Source organism: Dipodomys ordii, unplaced genomic scaffold (assembly GCF_000151885.1).
Source record: "Dipodomys ordii isolate 6190 unplaced genomic scaffold, Dord_2.0 Scaffold7, whole genome shotgun sequence".
In the NCBI taxonomy this organism is placed as follows: Eukaryota; Metazoa; Chordata; class Mammalia; order Rodentia; family Heteromyidae; genus Dipodomys; species Dipodomys ordii.
The window spans coordinates 6,634,364-6,656,379 of record NW_012267223.1 but is presented as its reverse complement, the minus strand read 5'-3'; the positions used below and the strand labels follow the sequence as shown (position 1 = coordinate 6,656,379).

The window sequence follows — 22,016 nt, the reverse complement described above, 5'->3', positions numbered from 1 at the left end:
TCTAACTGGGGTGAGGTAAAATCTCAACTATTCATTAGTTTAGATTTGTAAGGTAAGTTCTTGCTTACTTGACTTCTTTTATTTGAAGTTTGGAAAAGGTTTTTTAAAATTATAGGAGCAATGAAATGTTTTCAAAAATAAAACCCAGGGAGAGGGCTATGTAACTGTAACTTATGTAACTGTAACACCTCTGTATATCACCTTTACAATAAAAAAATTAAAAACTATATTATTCACCATAGCTAAGATATGGAACCAACCCAGATGCCCCTCAGTAGATGAACAGATCAAGAAAATGTGGTATATATACACAATGGAATTCTATGCCTCCATCAGAAAGAATGACATTGCCCCATTTGTTAGGAAATGGAAAGACTTGGAAAAAATTATATTAAGTGAAGTAAGCCAGGCCCAAAGAAACATAGGTCCCATGGTTTCCCTTATTTGCAATTACTAGTATATGTCTGAGTCAAGCAGAAAAGGTCAGATAAGTTGATGTTAGTGGAATGAACCCCAAGATAAGTATTCAAATGTTTTTTTGTTTTTTTTTCCTTTCATGCAATTGTTTCTATCATATTTATTTATAAGATGATTTCTATGTTGCTTTGTATGTCCCTCCTCCACAGTATAACCCATACTTTCACCGTATTTGATGTTGGTATAATTTGTGGAGGGGAAGGGAAAAAAACAAATTGTTTAACTAGGGATACAGGTGGACCCATTGCAACAATGAGATGTACAAGTCGTTATGTCGAAAAATGAACTTAACAACTTTGGTGGGGGGTGAGGTGAGGATCAGGTGGGGGGAGAGGAGGAGTATGGGAAGGAATGGGAAAGGGAAACAACAAGGAGGCAACAATGCTTGATAAGAAATGTACTTGTTATCTTGCCGATGTAATTGTAACTCCTCTGTACGGTATTCTCACAATAAAAAAATTAAAAATTAAAAAATAAAATAAAATAGCCAGGCACCCGTGGCTCACACCTGTAATACTAACTACTAAGGAGGCTAAGATCTGAGGATCGTGGTTCAAAGTCAGACCAGACAGGAAAGTCCATAAAACTCTTATCTCCAATTAATCACCAGAAAACCAGAAGTGGCACTGTGGCTCAAGTGGTAGAGCACTAGCCTTGAGTTGAAGTAGCTGAGGGACAGCGCCCAGGCCTAGAGTTCAAGCTCCGCAACCAAAAAAAAAAATAATAATAATATCAGGATCATCAGATAACTACTTATTGTTACCAAGTATACAGAAATAGTCTTTAAGTGGTTATACAAAGGAGTTGCCATTCAACAAAGTAGTTTGGGGATAACGATGCATCTTGGTCAGTGTTTGAATATTTGCACCCCTCCCCAATTCTTTTACATAGCTGCCACATTTGTGCACCAATTTTCATTCATTTCATTTAAGCATTGCTCAATTTTCCCATATTCAAATATCCCTCAACTAAATCATTTGATATTTAAGTTATTTTTATATTTTCATCTAGATTAACCACATTTTAAAATCTGGACAAAGCTACTCATGATCTTTTAGGAACTTTTTTCTTATCATAAACCCTGTTGTTTATAATAACAGTAATTATTATTGTTGTTACTATTATTATCTTTAAGTAGTTGTACAAAGGAGTTTCAGTTCAACTTGTCAGTTTGTAAGTAAAATTTACTATTAGGGTAAATAAGAATCAACAAAAGGGACAATTTAAAGCTAAACCTTCAATAAAAATTTGTGAATTATTAAGGAAGGTTAGTATGATGTTTGTTTATGCTATTTCTTTAATAATATTATAACCCCAACATTTTTTCATTGCAGTACTAAATACTAGTGTAACAACCTCCAAATCTGTAAAATGGAAGTAATTTAATGTAATTAAAACTATGGTTTATTAAAATTTTGGCTACTCTGAAGGTGATTACAAAGATACAGATTCAAGGTAAGCCTGGGCAAAAAGTTCATGAAACACTCATCTCAACCAAAAAGATTAGCACCTGTCATTCCGATATAATGGAATCATAAGTAGTAGAAATTCAGTCCAAGCTTTCCCAGGATAAATGAGAGAAATATTATTCAAAACTTATTTAAAGCATAAAGTAATGGGGGCACGGCTCAAGTGATAGAATACCTGCCTAGCAAGCATGAAGCCATGAGTTCCACACTAGTACCATGGTTTATAGATAACTTTTAAAAATAGATACCATTCCTGGCTTGGAGCCTGACAGATATCAGGTGTACAGATTCCTTCTTTATGCATTTTATGCAGTCTGCATCTTTACTAAATTTAGAAGCTCCTGTCAGAAGTTGTTTCAATTTTTCTGACACACATCCTAAACTCCTCTTATTTCCTATGTATTAATTGGCTGGAGGAAACAAAAAAAAGAATATATATTTGTATTTCCAATTTTAAATGGAAAACAAAAGCAACAGATGGAATTTCATTCCTGGTTTTGAAGAAGTAACTTGCAGTAAGGAGGAGAGGGTAGACGAGGAGGAGGGGAAGAGAGAGGGAACCTAGACCTGGATGATGAAGATGACTAGAGTTCCTACACCTAAAGGAAGAAGGAAGAAATGCAGAGAGATGGTCACCACTCTCCAAATTGCTTTTGCCTGAAAGGCATTTCCAGCTTTCTTGGGGTGGAAGATAAGACAAACCACTCACGAAGAGTGTGGCAAAAGCTAAAAGTTGATGAGCCAAGATCCCTGAGAAAAGAGATGCACAAGACAAGTAAGGTCTTTTTTGTTGTTGTTGTTTATTTGTTTGGTGCTGGTTCTATAGTTTGAACTCAGGCCCTTGGTGCTGTTCCTAGGCTTCTTTTGCTCAAGGTTAGCACTCTACTATATGAACCATAGTTTCACTTCTGGCTTTTGGGGTAGTTTATTGGAGACAAGAGTGCTATTGATTTTCCTGCCAGGGCTGGCTTTGAGCCACAATCCTCAGATCTTAGCCTCTTGAATAGCTAGAATTACAGGTATGAGCCACTAGCACCTGACTAAGGAAGTTTTTGTGTGTGTTACAAATAGAGACAAGAGAAAAGAAATTCCAAGTAGGGGCAAATATGTCCCCTCACATTATTTTTTTTGAAAATATGTTCCTTTTATACCTTATTTAAACAGAAAATAAGTATGTTATCTTTATAAAATATTAGAAACTAGCCTAACTGCTAAAGAAATAAGCCAAGGAAAAAAGGGGCTGAATTGATACAGATAAATACGTTTTGCCTAAGGAAAAAGGGTCTCATCATCCAGGAAGCCAGGCAGCCCACTTTCTTCAAAATGAATAATTGAATACAGCAAAGATGAGAGAAAGTGCACAGATAAAAGTACAAACTGTTTTTCATTAGACAAAGGAAAAAGATGAGAGGGAGAGCTATCCAACAAGTCAGAGAAGAAAGTAAGGGACACCAAAACAATACAGTGACCTCCACTGTGTGCGTGTCATTGAAATAGTCATAATGATAAAGTGAACTTGAGATTTTAACTCAGGAACTATTCAACTGATCAAAATGTATGAGATCAAAAAAGAAAGTAAATGACTATAACATGAGATATAGCTGTTCAAAAACCTAAAACCAAATTATCAGAAGTTATCTCTTTTCCTATTGGATGTCCTGGTTCTGACTTCTGGTCACTCATCCTTGAAATGTGAATGTTCAAGATGTGTACTGGCAAATATGGACAAATAACACCAAAAGACACTGATATTTATCCTCCCAAAGGAACATATGTGAGATGAGGATAACTGGAACTCTTGTGTGGCGTTTGTAAGAATGTGAAAGATCTACCCACCATAGGAACAGTTTTAAATCAAACTATCAAATGATTTAACAATTGCACTTCTGGATATTTACCAAAAAAAGCTGAAATTAGGATTTCAAAGATATTTTCACTCTCATATTCACTGCAGAATTATTCACAATAGCTAAGAGGAAAAACAATATAAATATCTACTGATGAATGATTAAAGAAAATATGATATATGTATATGCAAAGCAGTATTATTCAGTCATAAAAGAAGGAAAATACGTCATGTGATACAACTTGAATAAACCTTGAGACACATTGCTAAATGAAATAAGAGTCACAGAAGGGCAAATATGTGATTCCAATTACGTAAAATAATCCCCAGTTGTCAAATCCAGAGAAGCAGAAGGTAGAATAATGTTGGCTGGGAAAGGAGAAAAGCTGAACTTTCCACTGAGCTGTTCCTTTCCACTGAGCTGCTGTACAATGGTATAAAAAGTATCAGTCATAGAAAATGAAAAAAAATCTATAAATCTGCCTTACCAAAGTATGCATACAATAAGTGATAGCATATTACTAAGAAACTAGATGCCAAGTTATGTGCTTTTCACTATAATAAAATGAAAAGGAGAAAGAAAAAACAATGGGCACAAATTAACATGTTAAATGTGAACATATGTAAATATCTTTCCTCATTGAATACACAAGACTTCAGGGACCACCACCATATTTCCAAAATGAAGGTAATGACAGTAGCCACCATTGAGGGCACACTATAGGTTAAGCCCTGTGCTAAGTGTTAAATAAACTTTATGTCTTTCCCCCAAACTTGAGATAGGCATTAATATCATTTTAAATACAAGAAAAATGAGACTTAGTAAAATTTATTTTCTTGCTTGTACTTACCTTTAGATATAACAGTACACAGCAGAATAGAATCTGCTCTAGCAGTTTCCTAAACCATAACCCAGTTGTCTGTTAAATTGTCTCCAAACCTATGCCATTCTGCTTAAGAGATTAACAGAAAAAGTAGCTTGCCAAAATACTATGGGAAGATACATCATTTCATAACACAGAGAACAAAAAAAAAACTTAAATTCTATGCTGGAAACACTTGTGGTCTCTTTCTTAGTCTCTCAAATTGTTGCTGTTGCTATGAGGTAAGATTCTCTTAAAGTCTATAATTTGACTGCTTTATGCTTTTTAGTTTGAATCATCAATATCAACAAAGGACAGGTTACTGGAATTTTATTCACTTCCCAGCCCTTTTACTAGAATACTCATCACAAATGAAATAAAACTCAGAAACATGATACTATATAATCTATTAAGGAAATGGAACAGTAGAAATAACATTACCATAAAATGTCCCCTAAATATCCTATTGAAATAAAGATAATTCATTTCCTAATGATGTCTTAAATATATACTTTGGTTGAATAGTCATAAGTCATCACTTCTATAATATAACACAATCTGTAAGAAACCAGTTTTAAAATGAACAACTTAGTCTCCCAGCTTCTTCTACTCTCTAGTAGTAACATTATTATGTCATTGTATAATTATCTCTCAGTTCTTATATTTCAAGCTGCACTGAAAAAACAAACTATAATGGAAGACTAGTAATTAAGTAATCTCATTCTACAATATCCATGCAGAGTCGATCTTTCCCCAATTTGAGTAAATGAAATGCTCTACACTGAATTTATTATTTACATAGGATAATTTTTCTAATTTTACCCAATTATGCTTATTTTTTGTAACAATTCTTATTTAAGTTCATACAAGTAAAAAACTATATTTCAAATAATAATAAAATAAAAACTGAGCCCCAGAACCAGTCCCATTAGCACAGCTCAATATCTTCCTATATTTCTCAAGCTGAGTTCTACATATAATAAATACCCATGCTACTTGTGACATATCAAGATCATATTTTCCCAGTATGTCAAAGATTATTTCTCCCAAGAATCCCTTAGCAAACAATTCAAATGGTATGTATATTATATAAGATAGACAGGGAGAGAGAAAGAGAGACAGACAGACAGACAGACAGACAGATAATCTATATAAGCCCACCAACTGGCCAAAACAGTGCTGTAGACTGACACAAGGTCAGCAAGTCCTGGAACTGTTCCAAATAGAACAGTCATCAGAAATCAGGAAAAGAATTCAGAAGTCAAAAATCGGAAGAGCAGTCAATCAGGCTTGGAAGGAGAAAAGTGGGGTAAGTAGAAGAAACTAGGTTAAGTATAAGAAGATATTTTTTAGGGCTTAAGTGGTAGAGTGATAGCATAGCAAGTTAAGGGCCTATGTTCAAATACCAATACTGCTTTAAAAAATTTGTTTAAAAACACTTTTTAATAGAAAAAAAGATTATGAAAATAATTCTTAAAATATTGAGCACCTGCTGAGACATAACTTGTGTTAAAAGGTGGTACACTTTCTGATATGCAAATAAGTGTTTATAAAAAGAACTCTTCTGTATTAAGACCTACAGCTGTTGAACTAATATTTTGTAGTTACTGAAATCAACTTTCTAATTTAAAAACATATCAGTTACTCTGCTTATTATTATTTTAAAATCTTCTTGAACATTGTATTTTACCTATAATTCTAAATATAAAGTAAATAAAAGAAATTTAAAACATAATGTAAAGGGAAACCCTAAAGGAACATATGAAATACTGAAAAACAAGAATAATATTGGGCCAGAATAATCTTTCTTAAAATGAATATGAAGAACCAGCAGGATATGAAAAAGCAGAGGTCTAAAAATTGGGTAGAAAATAATCCAAGTAAATATGGTGATCCAGGATCATGTTTGTAGGCCATACACACTAATGTAGAAGGAGAATATAGTGGCATTTAACAACCGAAGCAGGGATGGGTCCTGTAACTATGCACAGGTTATCTTCCCACATTGGGAACTTAAAGATGGCACTCGAAAGACAAGGTTGGGCTTCCTGAATTGATATGGCTTGCAAGCAGAAATTATAGTTGGCAATACATTAGGGGCTCAGTTCTTGATCGTGGGAAATTGGCAAGTTTTGCATTAGATATATGTAGAAGAGAAGACAGGAAGAACACTGGTATGTTACTAGATGAAACAACAGTGAGGCAATAATGGTCCAGACTCAACCAGTAACTATGGAAACAGAAGGGAAGATAGCAGATCCAAGAAAATTTTCAGAGAAGAATGATTAAGTATAATGTTAAATGAGATAGATGAAAAATGGCTAAAGTCACAGTCTTTTAGACTCAAAATCGTCTTCAAGAGAATTAAGATGACATTGGAAATTGTGAAAATGTTTGGAAAAGAAAAACTTTGGGTATAAAATATTATAAACATAATTTTCATCCAGTCTTAGGAAATATAGAATGAACTATCAGCTGTTACTTATAAGATAAATAATACAAAAAATTAAAACTAGGTACTAGTGGCTCACTCCTGTAATCTGAGCTATTTAGGAGGCTGAGATGAGATGATTGAGGTTTAAAAGCAGCCCAAGCAGAACCTATCTTCAATTAATCAACAAAATGGCAAGCTGGTAGAGTGCTAGCCACAAACAAACCTAGGTAGAGCTCAAGTCTCTGTGTTCAAGTTCTAGTAGCAACAGGCGCACTCATGCACACTTGCACACATGCATGTGCACACACACACACACACACACACACACACGCACACACACACCACTTCCTATGGCTCATGCCTGTAATTCTAGATGCTAGGGAGCAATAAATCAAAAGGATCATGGTTGAGACCAAAACAGTTCACAAGACCTATTGAAACCAATGGCTGGGCATGGTGGTAAGTGCCTGTCATCCCCAGTAAGCTGAGATGGGGCAGACTGCAGTTCTAGGCCAGCCTGGGGCAGAGAGGGGCGGTGTGGGGGGGGTGGGGGACCAGGGTAGGGGCGTGGAGGAGGAGTTCAAGAAACCTTATCTCAATAGAAAAAGCTAGGCCTACTGGCAAATACCTGTCATCCAAGTGGGAAGTATAAACAGGAGGATAGTAATCCGGGCCTATGTAGGCAAGAAACAATATCCTATCTCAAAAAAAACCAGAGCAAAAAGGGTCTGAAGCCAGGGCTCAAATGCAGTAGATTACCTGCTTAGTAAAGGAATAACTCTAAGTTTAACTTAGTCTGTGGAGCAAAGACAGGAAAAGAGGGGGAGAGAGAGAGATTACCAATGTTATTTTACAAACAAACATAATTGGAAACCCTGTAAGCATCCAAACTTAAAAAAGAACCATATTGCCAGGCGCTGGTGGCTCACGCCTGTAATCCTAGCTACTCAGGAGGCTGAGATCTGAGGATCGTGGTTCAAAGCCAGCCCGGGCAGGAGAGACCGTGAGACTCCTATCTTCAATAAACCACCAGAAAACCAGAAGTGGCGCTGTAGCTCAAGTGGTAGAGCGCTGGCCTTGAGCTGAAGAGCTGAGGGACAGCGCCCAGGCCCAGAGTTCAAGCCCCACGACTGACAAAAAAAAAAAGAACCATATTAGGCAAATAAGTATTTGGAAACCCAATTTCAAATTTTATGAAATAAGGAATGACAAACCTTATTTCATGAGTCTTCTATAGAAACATGAAAGATGCACCAATATTAAGTATACACATGGATCATTTTTGTAATTAAAAACTACTAGAGATATAAAATACTAGGAGATAAAAACCTTTCTGGTCCCTCTGAAGCTTTATTAGACACATCCTATACATAGGTAACCAGTATTCTGACTTCTGGTACCACAAATACACTTTGTCCTTTCTCAAACTTTCTATAAATAAAATCAGAGTATGTACTTGGAGGGTTAGGTTTATTCATGCAGATTATGTATCTGTGAGATTCATCCATGTCATAAGGAATAATAGTAGTTTAGCCTTTTTCAATCCTGATTGTATATCACCAAAAATCTAAAATAATACGTTAACTAGTGATGGGCTGTTTCCAGTTTGGGGCTATTGAAAATGTTGGTTTCTTTTTTTTCTTTTTCTTTTTTTGTCTGTCATGGGGCTTGAACTCTGGGCCTGTCCCTCAGCTCTTCAGCTCAAGGTGAGCATTCTACCACTTAAGCTACAGTACCACTTCTGGTTTTCTGGTGGTTTATTGGAGATAAGAGTTTCACGGACTTTCCTTCCCCAGTCTGGCTTTGAACCATGATCCTCAGATCTCAGCCTCCTGAGTAGCTAGGATTACAGGCATGAGCCACAAGCACCCAGCAAATGTTGCTTTCTTTTGTACACATATGCACTTGAAATATATATGCAAGCAATTTCTTTATTTACAGTGAAATTACTGAGTGATAAGATGTATATATATGGTAAGTTTTAATAGTTACAAATGAATTCATAAAATTGGATATAATATTCTGCCTATTTTGCATGTTAACTAAACTTGATGGTATGACTTTGTACCTTTATTTCCCCTCACCTAAGGAAATGTAGTATTTTCCTTCAGTCATTAATGTGCTCATGAAATCAGCAATGCCTGTGACCAACAGAAATCATGGATATTGTTATAGTTTATTACACTGTTGGATAATTACTAAACATTGTTTGCCCTCACCATTATGAAAACACACTAACTAGTAGGCTGACAGATCTTTGTTTCTTATATTCATTTGAAAACATAGCCCAGTTCAAATATATTAACACCTTGGCAACTGTAACTCAATATAATTTCCCCTATAATTTTATACTATTTTAGTAATTTAAAGGTATTATTCTGAGGATTGTATAGAATTTACCAGATTGGCATCCATATCCCCAGTAAAGAGGAAACATTTAAATACTCCTGCTAAGAAGGTCTAAAATCTCAAAAAAGCTTCCCATATACTTTCAGTGTGGCTAAATCTGGTTATAAACAGAGCCTTCTTATTTTAGGGTCCTCCTCAAGCATCTACTAAATTTATTATAATTTTCACATTTATATGTTGTAATATTATTTTAAAAATTCAATGATTATATGTTTTTAACCATGATTCTCCTACAAGAAAATTCCTGTCAATACTAAAAACTATAAACTGACTACTCTTAAACAAGTGTCCACTTAGGATAAATGGCCATAAAAGAAAACAATATTCAAGACAAAAGAAAAAGCCTGAAAGAACAACAAAATTGAGAAAGTAATTCTTAGTGACAGTTTCATCTTTCATCTTAGGTCATGCCTTGAACTCTACCTTGTTTAATTATTAAATCAGAAGCTGCTCAGCAAGACCTGTCTAGACTTGGTGATTCCTAAATTTAATCCTGCTGACAGACTCTGTCCATTTTTTCTATATTTACTATTATTACCCATGACAACATCTGAATGCTAATTATTAATTCAGTGCTCATTAAAAATAAAATGAAGTTTTTCTGACAGTGACCTCTTGGCTCCAAAATACACTTTTTATACTATATCAAGGTTATATAAATGTTACTGTGAAAGATATTCTTAACATTATTTGTTTTTGAGTGTGTTTGCCAGTACTGGGGCTTGAACTTAGAACCTTTGCTCTACCTTAGCTTTTTCCACTGGAACAATGCCTGTATTTCCTGATCTTTTGCTGGTTAGATGGAATTAAAGAGTCTTACAGATTTGTCTGCCAGGGTAACTTAAAACCATGATCCTCAAATCTCAGGCTTTTGAAAAACCAGGATTATAGGTATAAGCCACTGATTCCCAACTTTAATATTATTTGATAAAATACATCAATAGAGTGAATATCTTAGGCAATGAATATATTTTATAAATTTCAACATTAAAATTATTTAATATTTTAAAGCTGTAAAAATTTAGGATTTTTAGATAATAAAATATATTTTATATTCAGTTTTGTGGTTTATCCACAGCTCTGAATAACAAAGAAATAGTTATACACATATATCCACAGCACCATTATTCACAATAACCAAAAAGTGGAAGCAACCCAAGTATCCAACAGGTGAATGGATAGACACAATGTGGCACATACACACAACTGAATATTATTCAGCATTAAAAATATAAAGAAGTGCTGATAGATGTTATAAAATAGATGTACTGTGAAGACATTCTGCTAAGTGAAATAGCCATTGCTAAAGGGTAACTAATATACAATTCTGCTTATATGAGACACCTACAGTTGTCAAATTCATGAAGCGAATGTAGAGGCTAGTTACTAGAGACTAGATGATAGGACAAATGAAGTTATTGATTTATAGATACAGATTAGACTGAGAAAGAAGAAAAATCTGGACACAGATGAAATGTTGATTGCACAATACTAACTGTATATAAAGCTATCAAATCTATATGCAAAAAGGTGTTTTTTTTTTTTTTGGTCGTGGGGCTTGAACTCTGGGCCTGAGTGCTGCCCCTCAGCTCTTCAGCTCGAGCACTCTACCACTTGAGCCACAGCGCCACTTCCAGCAAAAAGGTGTTTTACACAGCGAAAGTATACAACCATTATACAATAAAGTATGAGTCAGAAATAAATATTGCAAGAAATATTCTAAAGAAAAGATGTTCTTCGAGTTCTGTTTCTATATAAACTTGATAAGCTGTTTAAAGCTATACATCAAAGAAAAGGATTTAGTTGGTGCTTGCTACTTTAACAGTTCTGGGTAACTGACTCTACGACATATCAACAATATACTTGGGTAGCTGACTCCTGTTCAAATTGCACAGCACAGCTTTAAATTCAAGAAAGTGTTTGGACAAAGCCATGCTGAGTGGGAGGTTGTGAATGTTAAATGAGGACTGAGTTGATGATGACTGGCTGACTGGGCCATTCTGTTATATCATATAATACATCTGTAACAAAAGTGAACAGAAGAACTTGTCTTGGATATGAGAAGTCCTCAACTACATGCATATCAGCCTGCATGCAGAACACGTTGACTGCATCTCAGAAAGTCAGATGAGCTTCCACAAGAATGAAGCATTCATTTGCTCTGATCTACACTCTGCTCTATGAGGAGGCACATTTCAAGTGATGGGACTCCTCCCCCATGCACTCCAGAAGAGGCTCTTTGGGGATGCTCTAACTCAAACTCACTTTAGAGATTGTGGCTGGTCTCTGTTGCGCAGTTTCCTTCCTAATCTTCTCAATAAAGGAACTTTTTTGGTTTATCCAAGTAGTGTGTGTAACTCTCACTAAGATGATCTACTAAGAAAATTTGTCAGAGTGGCCATATCACTATTTTCCTTTTGCTTAGTTCACACCAGCATTAGGTATTTTCAGCAAAAGGATCAGTTTAAAAGAATTTTTAAAGGAAGAAAATTTCTCTGACCTAATAGTCAGAAAAAAATTGCAAAGGCATCAATCAATCTGGTCAAACCTCTTACCAAACTTCAAGGGATTGCTGTCTGTTGTTACATGTAAATCTATATCAAATAGAAAGGGAAAGCCTTTCCTTTTAATGAAGTAACCCATTTATATATAGTGCACTCCAGTGAAGCGTAAGGACAGTAATTAAGAAGATAATTTCTAAACATGTCATAAAGAATAAAACAACACTTACTGTTGACTGTGTTTGTGCCATGTATTCATTCTCCATTTTATTCAAACGTACATTTGTGTCCTGAAGCAGTTCTTGAATATTCTCAGTGTGTCGTTTTTGAAGCTCAAATTTTTCCTTTTCCATTTCTGCTACAGCATTGTGGAGCTACACAATGAAATCAAGAGTCTCACTACTATTAAACAGTATTTTGCAATTCAGAAAAAAATCTCTAATATTCCTATTTATAGCTACAATAGTGAGGTGAACCATAAGAAATATAAAGTCCAGGGGCTGGGAAGTTGGCTCAGTGGTAGAGCGCTTGCCTTGCATGCCTGAGGCCCTGGGTTCAATTCCTCAGCACCACATAAGCAAAAAAAGAAAAAAAAAGCCGGAAGTGGCACTGTGGCTCAAGTGGTAGAGCACTAGCCTTGAGCTGAAGGGCTGAGGGACAGTGCTCAGGCCCAGAGTTCAGGCCCCACAACTGGACCAAAAAAAAAAAAAAGAAATATAAAGTCCAAAAGTAAACATTAAGTAAAGTCATATAAAACATGATTAACCTTGGATTTAGTTTGGCTAGCATGTATAAAGCCTTGGGTTCAATCCCATACCGTAAAACAGCATGATTAAGAAAAAATATTTTTTTCTTTGCTTTCTTGAAGATTTTAGTAAATGAGCCAATATCATAGGAAATTATCTGCTAAAGGTATAAGCAAATAAATCAGACAGCCAATATAATATCTCCATTAAACATTAATAACAATTTGGAATCAGAAAAATGAAAATATTTATAGTACTACTAATTAGAAATAGTATCTACTAGTCATTTTATTAAATATAAATTTTATGACATTAATGCTAAAAATGATCTCTCTTTACTAAGACCCCAAATCAGAAACTACTTTTAGCCATCCTATCATCTATACAAACACAAACTCAAAGGTTGTATTTATAAATCAAATAGAATGAATATAATGACTGAGAAGTACTATGTATTATTTGTGTCATGTATGAGTCTTTATTGATAAAGACTAATATATATATTCTGTTAAATGGAAATATCCATATAAACTATGGAAAAGAAGACAGTGACAAATATGGAAAGTCCAGAGGTTCAGTGGACAGCTTCTGAAGAGGACTGAGTCTATGTTCTCAGCCTTGCAGGTACTCCTTCATTTTATCTTAATAGGAATGGACTGTCCTCTGCTTCTTAAATCACTCACTAGGTGGGAAGAACAAGAGATCAGAACAATCTCCATGATACATTTGAGTCACTATTAAAAAATGAGAAAAATAAATAAATAAATAAAAAATGAGGATGGGACAAGAACTTGACATGGGCAGTGTGAAGTCTTATTTGACTAGAAAGGTATTGGAAAAAAAGGAAAGACTGAGAAGTTGTGAGAACCAAAGGTTTGCAAGGCAATTATATGGTAACACATTATTTGACAAGGATGCTCAGCCATAGACATACAGCAGATCTTTGGCTTTCACAAACTTAACATATGATATTTTATACTTCTTATAAGTACCATGCGCTAACCGATTGCACAACTGGAGCACCGATATTTTATACTTCTATAAAGTTCCCAAATCTCTGATAAAGTTCATATGTTTTGTAGAAATGTCTGAAATATACATTTTAAAGACAGTGTCATCTTGAGTATTCAAAAGTCAGTCCCTTAACTTATAGAAAACCATCACCAAGCCACAGGACCAATAGCTATATTCCTTCATATGCAATTAATTATGACATCTCCACTAGTAATGCTGTTCACATCAAAAATAAGTTTTTACTACAAATTCTAGTCTCTTATATTATGCTGTCTAAAATTTCAAGAAAGAAAGAAATCACAAATTAAAACTGATATTTTCCTTAAAATCTAATGGCTGTGGGAAAAAAAAAAAACGAACCAGAAGATCTAAGTAAAAAGTTTGTTTTCTAGCCATGCACAGGTAGCTCACACTTATAATTGCTAGGTATTCAAGAGGCTGAGCTCTGGAGGACTGAGGTTTAAGGCCAGCCAAGGCAGAGGAGTTCACTAGATTCCATCTCCCAAATAGTCAACCAAAAACAATGCTGGATGCATGGCTCAAGTGGTAAAACACAGGCTTAGCAAGCATAAAGACCTGAATTTAACCCATCCCCCAAAAAAGTATCTAAGTGAAAACTATTTTATAACACAATGGATGTCTGGAAGAAAATATATCAAAACATAAAAAGTACTTATTTCTAACTCTAAATGTGTTCAAGTTTTTTATACCTTTCAGTATATTCTGTTAATTATTTCTAGTTAAATAATTTGTCTGAAGCTAGTATTTTAGGAAGCTCACCTTTTTCTCCCAGTCATTATTCAGAGATTCTGCACTTTGTTCACATATCTTTTTGAGCTCTATAATCTGGTTTTCCTTAGTCTCTCTGATAACTTGGCAGTCACGTATAAGGGCCTGAACTGTCAAAAATGATGAAAATATAGTTAAGCTAGTTCTAGAAACCACTTAAAGAGTTTAATGACATAAAATATAGCATAATGGTTAAGAGCTGTAATTCAATTTTTCACAAATCTTCTTGATTCTAAGTTTCTTATTTCTTGCTCTTTTCCCCATTTCTACCATCATGCACATCCTTGACTGAATTCAATCTTAACTTCCCTTTAGAAAGTTTGAGCACTATGATAAGCCTCAAGTATCCTTCCCCTCTAATGGCTTCCCTGTCACGTTAAGAAAAAGTTTTCCTTTCCTAAAGTAAAAAAGGCCAAATGCCGCTTAGGAAACTAGCTAGTCATGATCCAGCTATTCTCTGTCCACAGCTTTCGGCTTTTTGATATCTTAAACCTGCAGTGCCAACACACCAGCTTGTCCGCAGATTACTGAGAATGTGTTCTTTTATGTACAATTTCCCAAATATGATCACCAATCTTCCTGGGATGTCCTCTTTCCCTGGAAAACACTTGTCACCCCAGGGTTTCAGGACAAATGTCACGTATAAACTTTTCACAACCAGGTTCCTCCATCCATGGACAGAGAGATTCTTCTTTATTTCCATAAAACTATGCATATTTCTCCATTGTCACTTAAGATACCACAGTAATTTGTCTATTTTGGGAGGGGGGAGTCATGGGGCTTGAACTCTGGGCCTGGGTACTGTCCTTGAGCTCTTCAACTCAAGGCAAGAGCTCTACCACTTGAGCCACCATTTCTGATTTTAGAGCCTCACGGACTTTTCTTGCCCAGGCTGGCTTTGAATTGAGATCCTCAGATCTCTGCCTCTTGAGTAGCTAGGATGACAGGCATAAACCTCTGGTACCCGGCTGTCTATTTCTTTTTTAAGAAGACTATTTTCACTGAAGACAAAGATATCTCAAGCTCAACATTTTATCTATAGGGTGTAACAAAGCCACCCAGGCAATCTCAGAGAAGATATGTGCTGATGAAGTAAGGGACCCATCATTTCAACCTGTTGTTGCTCCTAGACACTTCAGAATCACTAAGGTTTATGTTACTAAACGAAAATCATTTTTAAACTAAGCATTTCTCACATAAATCATTTATAATTCTTCCCTAAAACTGTCACTGATCTGAGAAAATTCTAATATATTTGTGTCACCTACACTTTACTCCAAGGTAGTAATTTCTTGTTACTAAATAAAGTTGTATTCAACTCTTTTAAGACTGTAGAATTTTCAGAAACATTTCTCTAGAAATTTCATTCTTACATCTCAATCATGCAATAAGAAAACTGTGGTATTTCTTGAAAACATAACATTCTCCCTTGTTGATTTTGAGATTTTATCCTTAATTATAGTCAATTTAATACTTGATTACATGTTTGATTTTCCTTCTTAATGAATGTGTAAATGCAGCAATACGTTTTAAGAATTTGTCAATTGTACTATCACCACTACACACACACACATACATGCACATACACACAATCATTCACCCACCACATAAAAGCCCACATAAATTTCACAAAAGATCAGAAATGAAAATGTACTTTGAAAATTAACAGCCATTAAAATAAAAAATATTATTAGTAACCATACATCACCTTTCTTTTCAAGCTTTCTTATAGTCTCTTCAGTTTCATTTTGTTTTTTTCTGTATAAAGTTTTCAGTTCTTCTATTTCATTATTCTTTCTTTCTAAAATCTGAAAATTAACATAAAATGCCAAGTATACTGGATTAAGTATATAACTTATAATTTTTTAATGAGCTAAATATTTTTGCAAGTCTATTTTAGTCAATTTCATAAATGTTTCCTTAACTAAAATTGTAAAAGTGATAATACATTAAGAAAATCATTAGGATAGATTGGTAAATTATTGGGGTAAGTGAGGGAGACAATGATGGAAGAAGTAACATTTATCAAGATACATTGTACTCATAAACTGACATACTGAATTGAAACTCCTTGGTATAACTATTTAAAAATATTTTTAAAAGATCTCACAAGAGCTGGACACTGGGTAATGGTGAATCATATATGTAATCCTAGCTACTCAGGAGGTTAAGATCTGAGGATCATGGTTCAAAGCCAGCCTTGGCAAGAAAGTCTATGAGATTTAACTCCAATTAACCACCAAAAAAGCAGAAATGAGGCTGTGGCTAAACTGGTAAAACATTAGCCTTGAGCAAAAGCTTAAAGATAACCTCTAATGTAGGACCAGATACCATGAAAATATTGCAGGAAGGGGTAGGCGAAACACTAGACCTTCTAGGCACAGTCTAAACTTCTTAAGTAAAGGTCCAGAATCACAAAAAATCTAAGGAAGACTGGATAAATAGGATTATATCAAACTTAAGAGCTTCTGCACAGCAAAGGTATTAGATAACAAGATACACAAAAACCCACAGAATAGGAGAAGGTTTTATACCACCTATAAATCAGACAAGGGCTCAAAAAAATTAAACTCTCAAAAATTAATGCTCAAAAACTCAACAACTCAACCAATAAAGGGGCTAAACACTTAAAGAGGATTTCTCAGAGGAAAAAAATGACCAATAGACACCTGAAAAAATGTTCAGCATCTCTCCCCATAAAAGAAATGTAAATCAAAACACCATTGAGATGCCACCTTACACCAGTTAGAATGGCCATTATCAAGAAAACTAACAATAACAAATGCTGGTGGGAATGTAAACTTGTTTAACTACTCTGGAAGGTGGTATGGAGTTTCCTCAAAAGAGCTATTCTATGAGCCAGCAGTTCCACTCCTGGGCATTTATCCAACAGAACACAAACAACACCACAATAAAGCAACCAGCACAACCATGCTCAATGCAGCATTGTTTACCATAGCCAAGATATGGAATCAACCCAGATGCCTCTCAGTGGATGAACAGATCAAGTACATATGATATTTCAGAATTCTACTCATCCATCAAAAAGAATGATATTGTACCATTTGTAAGGAAATCTAGAGACCTAGAAAAAAGTATATTAAGCAAAGTATGCCAAAGACCACAAAACATAGGTTGCATGGTTTCCCTCATTTGTGATAGCTAGACTGTTCTGCAAATAAACACACTAAATGGTTAATACACACACACACACGGACAAATTATATAGGTCTCTAGACATTCACACATTGAGGCCAAAGAAGGATATTCAAAAGAGCGGATGACAAAAAGCTCAATAGCTTTGTGCATATGATCATATAAAATAGTATTTTTATGAAATGAACTCCATGAAAGGAAACAAATGAACACCAAGAAAAGGAAACAATAGAGTGTTTAATTGCTATTGCTGCTGTTTTTGTTTTTTCCTTTTGTTTGTTAGCTTGTATTTGGGAGAGTAAGGGGGCACAGAAAAGGTGGAACAAAGGGTGAACAAAAACAACAGCCGTACTCACTAGGCAATATGTGCAAAATGAACTGTACATCTTATGGGTGGGGACAGGAGGGAAAAACTAGGAGAGAGTGAGGGTAGGAAAGACTTATTATATAACTGTAACTGATTCATGTAACTGTAACCCCTCTGATATCACCTCTACAATAACAATAAATAAAATAAAATTTTAGAAAGCTTAGGTATAGTACTCAAGCCTTGAGTTCAAGCACACGCATGCGCACACACACACGCACACACACACACACACACAAGGATCTCACAGGGAACAAGTAGCATCTAAAATACCTTGCCTCCTTATACTAGCTAGAAGAACTAGCAGTGGATTATTATGGTTGTACTTAGAGAATTTTCAAATCTTTAAAGATTATCTTTGCTTGTATTCAATAATAAATAAATATCTATAGAGAAAAAGTATTAAATATAGTAGAAAAACTTAAAATATGTTTCAAATTTTCACCTATCAAATTTTAAGAAGAGTATAAATAATAAATTAGGTTATTCCCTTAAATAAAACTCAGAAATTAAACTGTCACAAAATGGCATAGAAAAGCCATCAGAAACCTGACATTTTGGGATAGTATAATTTACTTCACTACACTGGAATGGAAAATCTTCAGGTGAGTGTGTCCCTGAGTCCTCCTGCACCTTGGTTCACACGACAACAATTCCTAGGTACATAGAAAAATGACTGGTAATAAGCCTTCTTATGTTTAGCTCTACTACTGTTAGAAAAAAAGCTCAAAATAAATCAAAATAGCCTAATTTTTTAACACTAAAATAACTGTAATTAAAAATTTAAATGATAATCAAGGCAAATATTTTTATCAGATATGACAAACAGTAATGCTGATAATATTCTGTGATGAGCTCATTGAAAATAATGTCCTTGATAGATCTGGGCCTCAAGTTTAACAGTCAGGGTGCTCTACCACTAAGTTATTCTGATTTGGTAGCATGGTACATTTTTTTGTTTTTGTTATAAAAATAGTGTACAGAGGGGTTACAGTTACATGAGTAAGGTAATGAGTACATTTCCTTTCGAGCATTGTTACCTCCTCCTTTGTTTTTCCCCTACCATCAAAATTGCATAAATTTTATGTCATTGGTTTATATCGTACCAGATGTTTTAACTTTAAAAATATATTTAATCATAATTTTATACTTCAAAATATATTTAAACTCCAAAATCACAGGGATACAAAATTCAGGAAAGTTAGCACACAAAGTAAATTTTTTGTGAAAGCAGAAAATAATATTTGCCTTTAACATTTGAATAGAAGAGACAAAAGGAAAAGAATTAAATATTTTAAACTTTCTATTACCCAATCAGTGATTTCCTTCTTTGAAGAGTTAAACATGTACCTGACTAAATACTAATATATTTTTTTCTTTTAAGAAGCTTGAGGTTGTCATAGTGTTAACAGAGTTGTCATAGGGTTATGGGAAATGAAGGTAGATGCTCTTACTAAAAAAGAGAAAGAAGTCTCAATGCATGCATAATACTTTGTCTTCAGCTTACCTTTCAAAGTCTTCTGTTCTGATCTGATCTGAGAGAAGATCTCTCTTTGTAGCCCAGAACTCACCATCTTCCAGCCTCAGCCTTGCCAGCACTGGTATCATAGATGTGGATCACTTGGCTCCACACCTCTATCTCCATTACTTATGGGTTTTTTTGCTTTTTAATTTTTTTAACTATTATTTTAAAGGTGATGTACAGAGGGGTTACAGTTACATAAGTCAGGTAATGAGTACATTTCTTTTAAACAATGTTACCTCTTCCCTCCTTTTCTCCCAGTTTTTCCCTTCTCTCTATTTGGAACCATGTGGATATTTAAAATGGACACATGAGCTAGGAGTGTAATTTATGTGGTAGTGCACTTTCATACCATACACAGTGCCTTGGGTTCAATTACCAATGTCAAAATCAGAACAAAACAAAATACAAATACATAATCACATCACTAACATTTTAAATCATTACTAAAATAAAATACTAACTCAAATTATAAGTAACGTAGCCACAAATTGATGATTTTTGAGGAGCCTCTCTAAGAAACAAATTTTATTCGACCATATTTCAAGATTGGAAAGCACAAATTTCAATGAGCTAGACAAAAAAATAGCCTTCACTGTCAGTTCTAGCTTTATACTACATAGCAGTCTACACCAAAAAGAACTAAGTCTAAGAGTCTCTTTTTTAATTAAAAAAAAGCTAGGCACAATGGCTCACACAGAAAACTGCAGCTACTCCAGAGGCTGAAGTGGAAGGGGCACAAGTTCAAGACTAGCCTAGGAAACCTAACGGTGACCCTGTCTCAAATTAATTAACTAATTTAAGGAAAACTGAAAGGCGATTAGAATGAAACAACCTATTTACCACTGACATGTTATTTCAAATTTCATAAAAAGTAATGATAGAATAAAGATTTTAAAAAGCTATAAGAAGTCACTCACATCTAGCTACTCAGAGGCTGAAATCTGAGAATTGCAGATGGAATCCAGCCCATACTGACAATTCTGTGAGACTCTATCTCCAATTAACCAGCAAAAAAAAAAAATTTAATTAGAGGTATGGCTGCAATGAGCTATGAGAAAAAAAGAAAAAAGAAAAACAAAAAAAATAAACAGCCAAGCAATATTATAAGGCCTGAGTTCAAGTCCAGGTACCCACCCCCCCAAAAAAATCTATGAGAAATCTAGTCCTAAAATAATTGTTGAATAACTAAAAGACAATGTAAAAGGAGTAAAATAACACACATTGTAAATGAAGCTTAAAAAAAATCACCTTTTGCTGTGATGTTACTATTAGGTGTTTAAAGAAGAGGTGACCAAGTAAGAACCACACCACGCACGTGGTATTCAGGTAAGGGGTAGGTTTATTCAGTAGACCAGCTGGCACCAGGCCAGGTTGTACTCCACGCAGCTGGCAAAGACAGCATCTGGCCTTGGGCTAGGCCCTATCTAGGATAGGGCAGGAAAGGTGTGGCCAGGTAAAGAGAGGTGGGACCAGGTAAGAGGAGGTGGGACCAGGTGGAAGAAAGGTGTGGGCACATCAGATCCAGATGTGACCTCTTCCAGGTGTGCCAGTTGCCTAAGTAATGCAGGTACTGGGTGGGGTCTGCTCACCATCCAGGAAAGGATCTTACAGTTACCTTAGCAAACCTCATTTACGACACATACTATCATAAAGGACATAAATAAGTGAACAGATAAATATGAAAAGGCATGGATCTTCAAAATACCTAAAGTATTTTAAGTATTAAATAACAATGGAAATAAGTTATGTATATCTTACCTTCTGAACATCAGCATCATGTTTCTGTTGTAGCTTAAGCTTTTCTTCATGAAATTTTGCTTCCATCATTTTTGTTTTCATGTCCAACTTCAAGGAAAAAGTTTAAATATCTTATTAATTTATTCTTCCTCTTGGGAAAAATTACAGTTATATTAAAATAAAACCCCCAGATTCAGGCATGGTGACATGTGCCTGTAATCCCAACTAAACTGTGGGTACAGGTAGGAAGATGGAGGTCCATGACCAGTCCCACCATGTTAAAGGGTCTAGGTAATATATTTGTCTTTCCATAGATTTATAGAACTTAAAGGCATAGAACAAAAAACAATATTCTCACACATGACCCAGCCCTGGTTCAAATGCAAATGTCACTTCTTCCCTGAAGTATACCTGAAGCACCCCAGACAAAAGCAGTTTCTCCTTCACTTCCTATCCTGTTGCCTTACAGTTGACTTGTTCCTTCTTTCCTACTACTTAGAATTAAAGTAAAAATTTAGGAACTTTCTCATAATGTGAACTGAATAAAATAGTTTATATATTTTTGTTGTAAAGATACTGTACAGAGGGGTTACAGTTATGTGAGGTAATGAGCATTGTTAACACCTCCTTCCGTTTTTCCCCTGCCATCCCTTTCCTCCCCACCTCCCCAACTCCTCCCTCCC

At 35.0% G+C, this 22,016-nt stretch overlaps 1 protein-coding gene across 1 annotated transcript in view; it reads right to left on the bottom strand.

Annotated features, from left to right (window-relative positions):
* Nucleotides 1-22,016, bottom strand: part of Cep112 (centrosomal protein 112kDa) — a 338,584-nt gene that overhangs the window by 259,585 nt on the left and 56,983 nt on the right. Inside the window, exons 9-12 of the mRNA XM_013008835.1 lie at nucleotides 21,355-21,441; nucleotides 16,257-16,356; nucleotides 14,540-14,658; nucleotides 12,230-12,373 (exon numbers count right to left, since the gene is read on the bottom strand). Of these exons, the coding sequence (XP_012864289.1) occupies nucleotides 12,230-12,373; nucleotides 14,540-14,658; nucleotides 16,257-16,356; nucleotides 21,355-21,441 (450 nt within the window). The remainder of the gene's footprint in view (nucleotides 1-12,229; nucleotides 12,374-14,539; nucleotides 14,659-16,256; nucleotides 16,357-21,354; nucleotides 21,442-22,016) is intronic.